The sequence below is a fragment of the Panicum virgatum genome, chromosome 5K (assembly GCF_016808335.1).
Source record: "Panicum virgatum strain AP13 chromosome 5K, P.virgatum_v5, whole genome shotgun sequence".
In the NCBI taxonomy this organism is placed as follows: Eukaryota; Viridiplantae; Streptophyta; class Magnoliopsida; order Poales; family Poaceae; genus Panicum; species Panicum virgatum.
Genome location: NC_053140.1, coordinates 2,980,592 through 2,991,637, shown reverse-complemented (window position 1 = coordinate 2,991,637; position 11,046 = coordinate 2,980,592). Strand labels below are relative to the sequence as shown.

Sequence of the window (11,046 nt, the reverse complement as noted above, 5' to 3'; positions counted from 1 at the left end):
TAATTTAACATTATTGACATTCTTCATGACCCAAACGGAAATGCGGGCAGTGACAACACCTGTCCGATGCGCCTTGGCGCCAACTAAGCGTTGACCGGGTCATGAGTCGCAATGAATGATGATGGCACGACTCCATAATGAAAGAAAATTGAAGAAATTCCTATATATGATCAACCATTTTCTTTTGCAGAAACATGCATGATCAAGCACATTAGCAGTTTCATTTTGTTAACCATGTCTTTGAGATGAATATTTCCACTGTGCTAAACAAAGCACGCTTTTGTCTTGCATCTAGGAGACAAGCTACTTACTTAGAATCAACATTAAGTACACGTATATATAGTGAGGTAGTATTTAGATACTTGTGCGAGCTTAGTATATTTATGATGACATGCCTTCTTATATTTTATGAAAAACAAACTCGATCAAAATGAACAACACCCTGTACTTAATTTGATGTCAACACCTTGTACTTTAGAGTTGCATTTTGTCAATCTGACGTGACATTGCAAGTCAACTGTGTTGAGTTGTTCATGTACTAACTAGCTCCAAAACACGTACCCTTGAGCCAGAAACGAAAACTAAAAGCTTTCTTTAAGATTGAGTATTTGCCCAAAGGGAAATGTTTTTTAAGCGCTAATAATAGGGGGAACCTTTCAAGCATTAACATCTTGGCTGTAGATGATTTTGACTCTTTTTTCCAAAACAGCAAACAAAGAGAAAAATATGTATCTGGTCTGATGAGCTCTGCACCAACCAAACAAAATCATCATCATACTATACTAAAATCCTCCTCCATCTTCCTGAGCTACTCTATTCAAGTACGAGTAGTAGCTAGCTAGGGATATGTACACTGAGAGACAGCCAGACCCCAGAGAGTGAGAGAGGGGGTCTGCAGTTAGTGGCAGTCATGTAACAGGATGATCTGGGTAATCTTGAAGTAATCCATGGCCTGATGGCCGGCCTCCACGTGTGCCCCAGATGGCAACAATGTTCCTGTCACTGTCGAGCTTTTTTTGTTTGAAAGCACCCAAGAGAGTCATGTAAAAAATTGGGTGGCCACGCTAATCGGACTTAACGTATACTAGGCTGCACTGTCGCCGCTGAACGATGCTCCTACGCAGCAGTAACTCTCAAGACCGTTACCACGGAGCTTGCTTGCTTCACAGTCACCTCCACAGGTGTGTGGCTTGCATGTTCCACGACAGGGGGAACACTGAAGAGAGGGTTCCTGATTTCCTGTACGCATACGCTGTTTCCCCGTCGCAGCGACAGGGGGCGGGGGCACACCTGGCGCCCTGCGAAAGAGACCATGGTCGCTTCGGTCCTAGCCCAGCCAAGATCTCGTCGAATTCAGAACGAACACGGTGGCCAGCGTCCGGATCGCGACCACACGAAAATGGCCCCCCAAACACAGGAATTAGGCACACACGTAACCCGGAGAGCTGAAGTCTGAAAGCATTTCTGCGTCGCGGAAAACAACACCATCCCAAGGAGAGTGGAGGGGGGGGGGGGGGGGAATCAGTTTTGTCTCGTCCCTCCCTCGACGTGACATGTTGGATGCTCACAGCTATGGCACGGGAGATGGGTGTCCCTACTCCCTTCCTCCTGAGCACGATCTGCTCCAGCGCCTCCGTCTGCACGGCCGGCGCCATTGCACGATCTGGAGCCCCCTGGGCCGTCAGATGCGCCCGGAACAGGCGACAGAGATGTTCAGATCAGATCACAGCTGGTGTAGGAGTACATCGCCTCAATAATGCTGCCGATGCTTCCAGCTCCAGCAGCTCCTGTTGCACACAAGTTCATGCATCCATGACGCCTAGTACGATTTACCTGGAGAGATGGGTTTTTTTTTGTTTAAATTGTCTTTCAGGACAACTTACTTACATGGTCACAACCATTCATTCACCAAATCTCCCTGGGATCTAGTCTGAGCTGTGGTCAATGCTCTGAGGAATTGCTTCCCACAACGTTCAGAATCCGGCCAGGACCAATGATTCCATTTCCATGGCTGTGGCAAGCCTGTTGCTTACCCTGCTCCCCTTGCTAACGGCCGGCTTCCTAGCTAGCCCTCCGTCCCAAAACAGGTTTAATGATTGGTTGGTGCTTGATTAGTCGTGTGTGTGCTATGATCAAATCATCAGTGGCAAGCAAGAAATGGATAGAGTAGTGAACCTTATCTGCACCCCGTAAAGCGATAGGAACCCACACAAATTAGTCGAAACAGATGTGGGGTTAGCAAGGATCTCTCAACCTCTGAGTTGTTGCTGTTCTACTGTAGCTATGTGGCGTCACAGCTGCACTGTGACAAGCTTGTTCTGATCATGAGGTCATTCTGAATTTCCGATGAAAACACTTGTGTGGAAAGCCAATAGCTAGCTTGTAGGGTAACGTAAGCCGATTTCTTATCACTGGCAAAATAGCAGCAGCACTGTAAAAATGATGAAGATATTTATATATTTCTCATGGGTGTCAGTAAAAGAGAGATTACTTATCGTGCTGGATCAAGTAAATGTCACTTTCACGTAACTGGATTATCTCAAGTAGGAGTAAGTGTGTTTGATGAGCAACTTTCTTTGGAAACACCAGGCATTGCCAAAGTTAGCAATGTTTATATCTCTGGCATCCGAGTATCATTTTCTTCTGTCGACAAGAACCCATAAGATTGTGACATGCATCCTTGTAAAACTCACATTTTTTTACATCAGTCTCAACACTTTCACAAAGCTAATCTACCTCACATCAAACTCGCAGTCCCAAAAAAATCAAATGAAAAAAGAAGAGGAAAATCACACATTTAGAGGGGGGGGGGGGGGGGGGGGAGACCACACAAGCCAAAAACCAAAAATAGGAAAGTCATGTACACAGCAGCCTAGTACTCCCACAGGAGGGGCTGGAATCCGACGGCGTCAAGCCCATCGTATGGCGTCCACGGGTGATCGGACGGCCCGAACTCCACGACGTCCTCCACCCAGAGCGGCGCCAGCTCGTCGAACACCAGCTCGGCCACCTCCACCTGCGCCGGCTGCCGCTCCGCCGGGCTCGGCTCCGGCTCGTCGTGACGATGGCCATTGGAGCCAGCTGCAGGTCGTTGGGCGTCGTCCGCCGCCGCAGCAGCTGCCGCACAACCCCCGGCCGGCTCGGGGGAGGAGGAGGAGGAGGAGTCGGTGCCGGCGGCGGCGCCACCGGGTTGGTGCCTGTGCTGCATGAGCGCGGCGCGCGCGGCGGCGGCCTGGACGTCGCGCGGGGCGAGGGAGGCGGGGCGCGGGAACGCGGGCGCGAGGTCCGGGAAGTTGAGCACGGCGCGCGCGCCCTTGATGCTGAGCGCGGCGACGTCGTGCGCGCGCGCGGCCATCTCCGGGCACGGGAAGGTGCCGAGCCAGATGCGCGACTTCTTGCGGGGCTCCCTGATCTCCGACACCCACTTGCCCCACGCCCGCATCCGCACGCCGCGGTACGCCGGCGGCGCGCCGCCGTCGTCCGCGCGCGGCCGCTTACTGCTCTTGCCGCCGCCGCTGCTCTTGCGCGAGCTGGAGGACGTGGAGGGGGAGGAGGAGTAGGACGACGTGGTGGACGAGGTGTCCGAGCTCAGGTCGCTCATTGCCGCGCACGTTGAGGGGATCGATCAGACCACGTCGATCGACGGGTAGCTGATGAGCTCGATCAAGTCGTGTACGAGAGGAAGAGAGAAGTGTGGTGCAGAAGCGATGGTAGTGGTTGCAGAGATGGAGGAAGGGGGGCGGGGGTTGCTGGCTGTATAAGTAGTAGCCGAGAGAGGGCGGGGAGGGGTCAGCCGGTCAGGGGGAGGAAGAGGAAGAGGAAGAGGAAGAGGAGGCCGGCCCGTCGTCAGGGGAGAAGAGAAGATGGGGATCGATGGACGGAACGGAACGGAAGCGCGCGGGCGTACGTAACAGTTAGGGTAACAGCGACGCGTGAGCGGACAGCAGAGCAGGAGCTCCGCTCCCCATGGCACACGGCCATTGCTGTCTGGATCGACGTCTGGGTCTCAGGCGGGGTGGCGCTGCGGAGGGGCAGCTGGATAGCCGGCCGGATCGGATGGCTGGCGCGCGGCAGTGGTAGCTAGCTAGTACGACTTGGCCATGCCGATCTCCGGCCGATCGATCCCGGCCGCTAGCTGCTTGTTTACTAGGAGCAGTGGTCAACTCGATCGCCTGGATCCATCGGCCGGCACGAGGCCATGCGAGTGCTCGGGCACACGCCCTCGCCATTCCGCCGCCATTATTCACCCATCCTTCCTTCCTTCTTCCATCCACCGCCAGCCCATATGATTCACTGTTCGATCAGACGGGGGTATTAATCTAGTATTGTGTTAGCGGCTAGGCGGTGTGACAGTGAATTCTTCGTCAGGAAAATAAACTCACGGGATGTCAGTGTGTCGATGGAAATGCATGGCTTTGGTCTTATTGCAAGCCTGGTGCGTTTTTCAGATATACTATACTACTACTTCTGCTAATTATTATAGCATAAATTCAATTTAAAGAAAAAAATCTACCGGATTTAAGTTATTGCGCCCATTAGATATTCATTTTAATTAGTTTCTCAAATCTCAAATGGTTTGGCAAGAAAAATATAATCCGTGCGCAAAGGCTACAATTATGATGTGTCCAGCGAAAAAGTTGTGCCAAGTCACAAGTAATCAGAATCAAATGTTTTACAAAATCATGCGGTTTTTGTTGTCATGTTTCCCATTTTTCTACCGTTAGAGCAACTCCAACAGATTGATCTTCCTCTTTCCCCTTTCTCACCATATAGGGAAATTCCTATTCTCAATTTCAACATATATGAAAGAAGTACTCCAGCAAATTGATTTCCCCCTTTCTATATAGAAAGGGAGATGCGATGTCTCCCCTTTCTATTGGGGATTGGAGAGAAATTATTGGGGATTAAAAAAATAAAAGGGAAATGAAGATGAAAAATCAATCTGCTGGGGTATGTTTTTTTCAACATCAATTCCCTATATTGAGAAAAAATGGAAAGGAAAAAGGAGAAGATCAATCTGTTGGAGTTGCTCTTAGAACCGAGAGAGATGGGTGAATGTGAATTTGCTGCCTGCTGGCTGCAATAAAGCATTTATTATTAGTGTATAAATAATTTCGGGATTAAAAATCATGCCAGTGATAAATAGGTTGCCCCACCATCACACGAGAGAGAGAGAGCCCCATAACTTTTTGAAAAAAATTAAAGACCAGACGACACAAGTCTTTTCGTCTTGTATGGCTCTTGCTGTCCGCACTATCAAGTATGCGCATCAGATCTTTTGGGGGGTCTCATGCGCCATTAGTAGCAGCTACAGAGCCATTCGTCCATACAGACAGAGACGTGGCGTCGGATCGATCAGTTCGTTCAAAAAAATGCAAGCGGGAGGCACCTGTCGATCGTCTCGTCAGATGCGCACACACACAGCCCCGCCGTGTTTAGTTACAAAATTCCAAATTCCAAAAAAATTTCCGGCACCTACATAGAGAGTTAAATCTAGACGAAATAAAAAACGCATTGCGACTGCTGTCTGTAAATGGCGAGACGAATCTAATGAACCTAATTATAATTATGATGTAATCAAATGCTAAATTGCTACAGTAATGCTATAGTAAACAACCTCTAATAACAGATTAATTAGGCTAATTAGATTCGTCTCGCGATTTACAGACGAGTTCTGTAATTATTTTTGTGATTAGTTTATATTTAATACTTCAAATATAAAAAAATGTTTTTTAAAAAATTGTACAGAGCGCAACTAAACACCAAGCCTTTCGAGAACATTTCCCTGCTGGCCAGCTGAATAGCCAAGAACCGCGTGTTGGGGGCTGCCTAAGGGCATCCGCAGTAGCGATTCGTTTCGTCAAGGAGAGAGAAGGCCACGTAGATGCAAAATCGAATCATCAAGAAGTCGACTCTTTCTTCTCCAGTGGTGTGGGAGCCCCCAACCGACTCATCCTTGCCTTTTCAACTACCAGCCGCTTCTCTCTCTTTTGTGCGAGGTGTGGCCAATTCATTTTTTATTCGGATGAACCGATGCAAGATCTTGCATCGACTCCTCTCTCTCTCCTCAACGAGTCGGCATTCTCCAGTGATAAAGTCAACTCATCCAGATTCCACGTAGGAGCATGGTTCGCTTTGTGAAAGCCACTGGAGAAGCCCTAATCAGACGATGCAACAAGTGTACTTGCCCAACTGTTTGCACACAGTACCGCATCACAGTTGCTTAGCTGAAGGATATTAGATTTTTGAAAGGATCAAAAAATGTTGGAGAAATTGATCGACTCTCTCCGAGCGACCAGATGAACTGTTTGCGAGCAGACGATGAGCAGTGGCATGCATGGCTTTTGGCTTCCTGATGAGAGAGAGACAATAACATGACCTGCCTGGCTCGAGTAGCTTAGGCCTTGTTTGGCTCCAGGACTTTTTTCAGAAGTCCCTATCACATCAAAAGGAATCTTAATATTTTATAGTATTAAATAAAATCTGTTTATAAATGTTTTTTGACAGCTGAGTGTTTTTTCGCGAGACGAATCTAATGAGCCTAATTAATTCATAATTTGCTACAGTGATGCTACAGTAACCATTCGCTAATCATAGATTAAGATACCTCATTAGATTCGTCTCGCAGTTTAGCCCAAGGGTTCTGCAGTTAGTTTTATAATTAATATTTATTTAATACTTCTAAATACTAAAAAGTCCCTAGGACTTTTTTGAAGTCCCTGTTTCTAAACACCCCCTTAGGCGGACTTCAACAACACAACACAAAATGGGAGAGACATTCGACGTTTTGCCTCGTCTACAGTGTTTGCATCGCGCGATCAAAAAATCTTGTCTCCAAGAGAGCGGATGCAAATCCAGCTGCCGCCGGCGCCGCCCCTTCCCTCGAGCGCACCGCTTCCTCTGCTCCTCCCCCGACGCCTCCCTCTGCTCCTCCTCCCCCGCCGCCCTTGCTCCTCCTCACCCCTCAGCTCGCGCGCCTCCCTCGCCGCGCTCGCCTGCCTCTGCGGCGCTGGCCCGCGCGCCGGAGCCGGCCGAGCTCGAGCGGATCAGGCGCCGGCGGCGGCCAGGCGCGGCGGAGCCGGCCGGGCTCGAGCGGATCGGACGCCGGCAGCGGCCAGGCGCGAAGGCCGCTCTCCCTTCCTCCCCCTACAAGCGGGGGTCAAGCACGGCGGCGGCCAACTCCACCTCCGCGCTTGCCATGGCCGAGGCCTCCCATCCGCCGCCTCCTCGAGCCGGTGCGCGCGGCCGCGGGTGGGAAGGGCGGAGCGTCGCGGATCCGGCTCCAGCTCCCCTCCCCTGCTCCTCCCTCGCGGCGGATAGGTGGCCCTCGCCGTCCGCAGCGGAGCTCTGCTCGATGTGGCTGAGCAGGGGCTCGTGCTTCAGGAGTTCGGAGCAAAGGACACACACCCCTGTTCAGTTTGCATCTGGTTTTTACTCTCTTTTTTTTTTACCGCAGGCAGAAGAAATGGTTTAACCGCAGGAAAGGACTTGGACTAAGAGCAGTGACTGATTCAGCTTTCAGAAAGGAGATGGACATGGACCGAACGATTCCGTCTGGGACGAGGCAAAAACTCGCCAGATCGCAATGATATTACGGAATAGACGAGCCAACAATTACCTGCATCGACCGGTCATGCAAGCCTAGCCTAGCATTTGACGTTGTGGATACTGTATCGGTCGCAGGGACAATCAAGCATGAAAGAAACCAGATGCTTTTGCGATCATGGGCACCGCACTGTAGCACTTGCCACGGCGATTAGGCGCATTGATTCGTTTCAGTAGCTGCAGCCATCGCGCGCCACCCTTCTTCCCATCCACGGCCGGCCCAGGGCGGGCTTCGTAGCTCAACTGGAAGCGTCGTCGATCTCGATCACAGCGGCTGGGCCGCAGCTACGGTCAACGCATCAATCTCTAGCAGTATTTTTTTTTTTTTGCGAACGTATCTGAGCCCGTATTTTATTAAAAAGAAATTCCGGCAGTAACTTATTAACTGGAACTGTAAATCTGTAACACTGCAGCAGCTAGCTTACACCGCACTGCATCTCAAAATCTGCTGTCAGGCCTTGTAGGATCGATCACGTACGCATTCACGCATCACCATAGCAGGTAGCTTCTTCGATCCAAGAAAAGATGAACACTCGACAGAGAGGAACTTACACCAACTCCAGTAGAGCTACTAAATGAGCTGTCATCTCCATATTTGCTCGGTGAATGAAAAAAATTGATTTCCAGTAGACCATCTAAATGGGCTGTCATTTTAGTAGGCCTTCCAAATTTCTCCCCGCACCTCTCAATTTGTTGGCCCTCTATTTGGGCTGCCAACTATGGACCCTCTATAGAAGTCCAATTTACTCGGCCTGTTGGAGTGAAGACTCATATTTGGGTGAGTAAAATTTAAAAATAGACTTCTAAATATACATTTGCTCACCCAAATTTAGAAGTCCTGCTGGAGTTGCTATTACGAGAATGGATGCATGTCATGCACACGCGCACGTCGGGTGGTTAGCGCGGCAAGTTGCCAAGTTGGGTAGGAAGCTGATGAAAAGGACGGAGACGGGCAGCTGCGGTTGGGGCAAAGATACGACGACGGACATCTCTGGAACCTGTGTGTGTTGTATTGTGTATGATGTGTGTGGTTTGCATGCCCAGGCCCAGCTGCAAAAAGCGACAAGTCTGAACGCCCGCACGCGTGACACTTTCTGGCCGTGAACAGTCGAGCTTTCTTTCGTTCGCACACCAAACGGCCCGGAGACTGCTTGAGCAATCGATCGGCATGACACGGCTTTTACACTGTAGCTGCCCTGCACATGTCTGTGTGTACATATCTAATACCACATCTGTTAGCCGTTAGGTCATGAAAAAGGGCAGGCCAATGGCGATGCGGCTTCTCGTTGTACTTGCAGCTCACGGGCACAACCAATGCGCGCGCGACGGCGGCAGGAACTGAACTCGATCTCCCCCCCCCCCCCCCCCCCCCCCCCCCCCCCCCCCCCTGCATCAACTGCAACCACTGCACATTGGGTTGGTTTGGTTTGGCTCCCCCGATCTCTCGTCACATGGTTCACGGTCGATCGAGGAGCCTAGCAGCAGACTGGTAGGTTGCAACTGCCCGACCGACCAGAGGGCATCTCGATCCAGCGCACTTGTAGCTCATGGGCACCTAGATCAATGCAGATGCAGCGCCTGCACTGCAATTTAACTTGTGTTTCTCTTCGCATTCATGCACTGAACGGAAGCAGTAGCGCTGTGGCTGTGAGACGATTACTGACGTAGTACACTTTGGTTGCCCATGCCGTGCCATTAATTTGGTAGTAGCAGCAGGCGCAAGCACCGGCGACTGACGAGCGAGCTTCAAGGCGGCGGGGGCGGCATGGCGGGCAGCGCGCCGCCCCTCAGCGCTGTCGCCGCCGCAGGCAATGCAAGTGCAAGCGCATCTGACAGACAGACCGGCCGGCCGATTGAGGGTGTGTTTAGTTCCACCCGTAAACGCAAAAAAACCATAAATATATTAAAGTGAAAAGTAATTTTGTTAATTTGAAGTACTAAATGAAGTCTATTTATAAAATTTTTTGCATGAATGGGCTGTAAATCGCGAGACGAATTCATGATTTGCAACAGTGATGCTACAGTAACCATCCGCTAATTATTGATTAATTATGAATTGATTAGCATCATTATATTTGCCTCGCGATTTACAACCCATCTGTGCAAAAAGTTTTGTAAATAAATTTCATTTAGTGCTTCAAATTGGGAAGATTCGAAACCCAAATTTTTTTTTGCATTTACACCCTACCGGCGTGTGGCTTATCCGGTCAGCAAACGAGACCGGCCGGCGAACGCAGCCGCTGCGGTGTACGGACGGGGAGCCACCACCTGGAGCAAGGACTCGCGCCATGGGCAGGCAGATGGGCTGCAGCTGCGGCGGCGGCGGCTCAACAGCGCGCAACATGGGCTCCGCCAAAGGAAGGCTCGCTGGACTTAGCCCACCATCTAACGGAGCCGACGGGACGGGCCGCGTGCGCCGCGCCCTGTCGTCCGTCCGCTGAGAGAGATGCTGCGGGCTTCCGATTTTGGGCCTGACACTCCAAGAAGAAGAACGGTGAGCTGGCTGGGACGTAGACGAAACAACAAGCCGAGAGAGGTTGCCCAACAGTTTGATGGTAGCCTAGTAAACTCGCGCACGTAGTCTGGATAACCTGTAGGAATGTTTTCCGTTTTGCAATGGACATGAAAAAAAAGAACAGAAAAAGAAAATAAACTGCTGGTGCCTCAAGCTAGAAGAAAATATGCTTCATCGATCCGGAAGCAACGTAGTAGTTCCGTCGGAATTTTAAAAAGGACACGACGCAGATGAGGGCATCTCTCGTATGCGTGTGGCTCGATTTGACGGCGGCGCATCGGAGAAATTCGCTGCGATTTGGCGAGCCTCCAATGGTGGAGTGGTGGTGGTGGTGCTCCCTTTAAAACTTATTCGTAGCCTAGTGGCCGGCGAGGGACGGGAGGCGACGGCGACCCCATGGCGCGCCATGGCCATTGGAGCAGAGGAGGGAGGGAGAGCAGTGAGCACCCACTACTGAATGGGATGTGAAATCTTCAGAAGTTAAATGACCGGAGGTGAAGGTGATGATAAGGCCAGCTAGGGAGAGGGATATATGCGTCCGTCCACAATCCAATAATTATTCCACCGCCCAGGCCGGATGGAGAGAGATTGCGTGGTTGCGTTGCGGGCGGGGATCGTCGTGGTAGCAGCTCGATCGAGATACCGGCCGGCGAGCACAAGCAAAAGGCAAGAGGGGGTTCAGCCAATCGAAGCTAAGCGAGAAAAAGAAATCCGAGCTTAATCAATCCCACTGCTAGAGGTGGTAATAGCAGGGCCGTACCGGCAAATTCGGGGGCCCTGTGCCAAACAATGGACTGGGGCCCTGGTGACCTAGTGAAGGATCATGAATACCAAGCGATATCAGTCGGCAAGCGCGATATGCTGTGTGAAAGCACAAATGTTAGAAGTCACATGAGTGCGATGTGCTGTGTGGAAGCACAAATGTT

The 11,046-nt window shown here is 50.8% G+C and overlaps 1 protein-coding gene across 1 annotated transcript; it reads right to left on the bottom strand.

Annotated features, from left to right (window-relative positions):
• Positions 1 to 2,807: 2,807 nt before the first annotated feature.
• LOC120710422 (ethylene-responsive transcription factor TINY-like) lies at positions 2,808 to 4,062 on the bottom strand. The gene has a single exon (XM_039996113.1). The coding sequence runs from the start codon at positions 3,599 to 3,601 to the stop codon at positions 2,873 to 2,875; it is 729 nt and encodes a 242-aa protein (XP_039852047.1). The 5' UTR covers positions 3,602 to 4,062; the 3' UTR covers positions 2,808 to 2,872.
• Between the last annotated feature and the right edge of the window lie 6,984 nt (positions 4,063 to 11,046).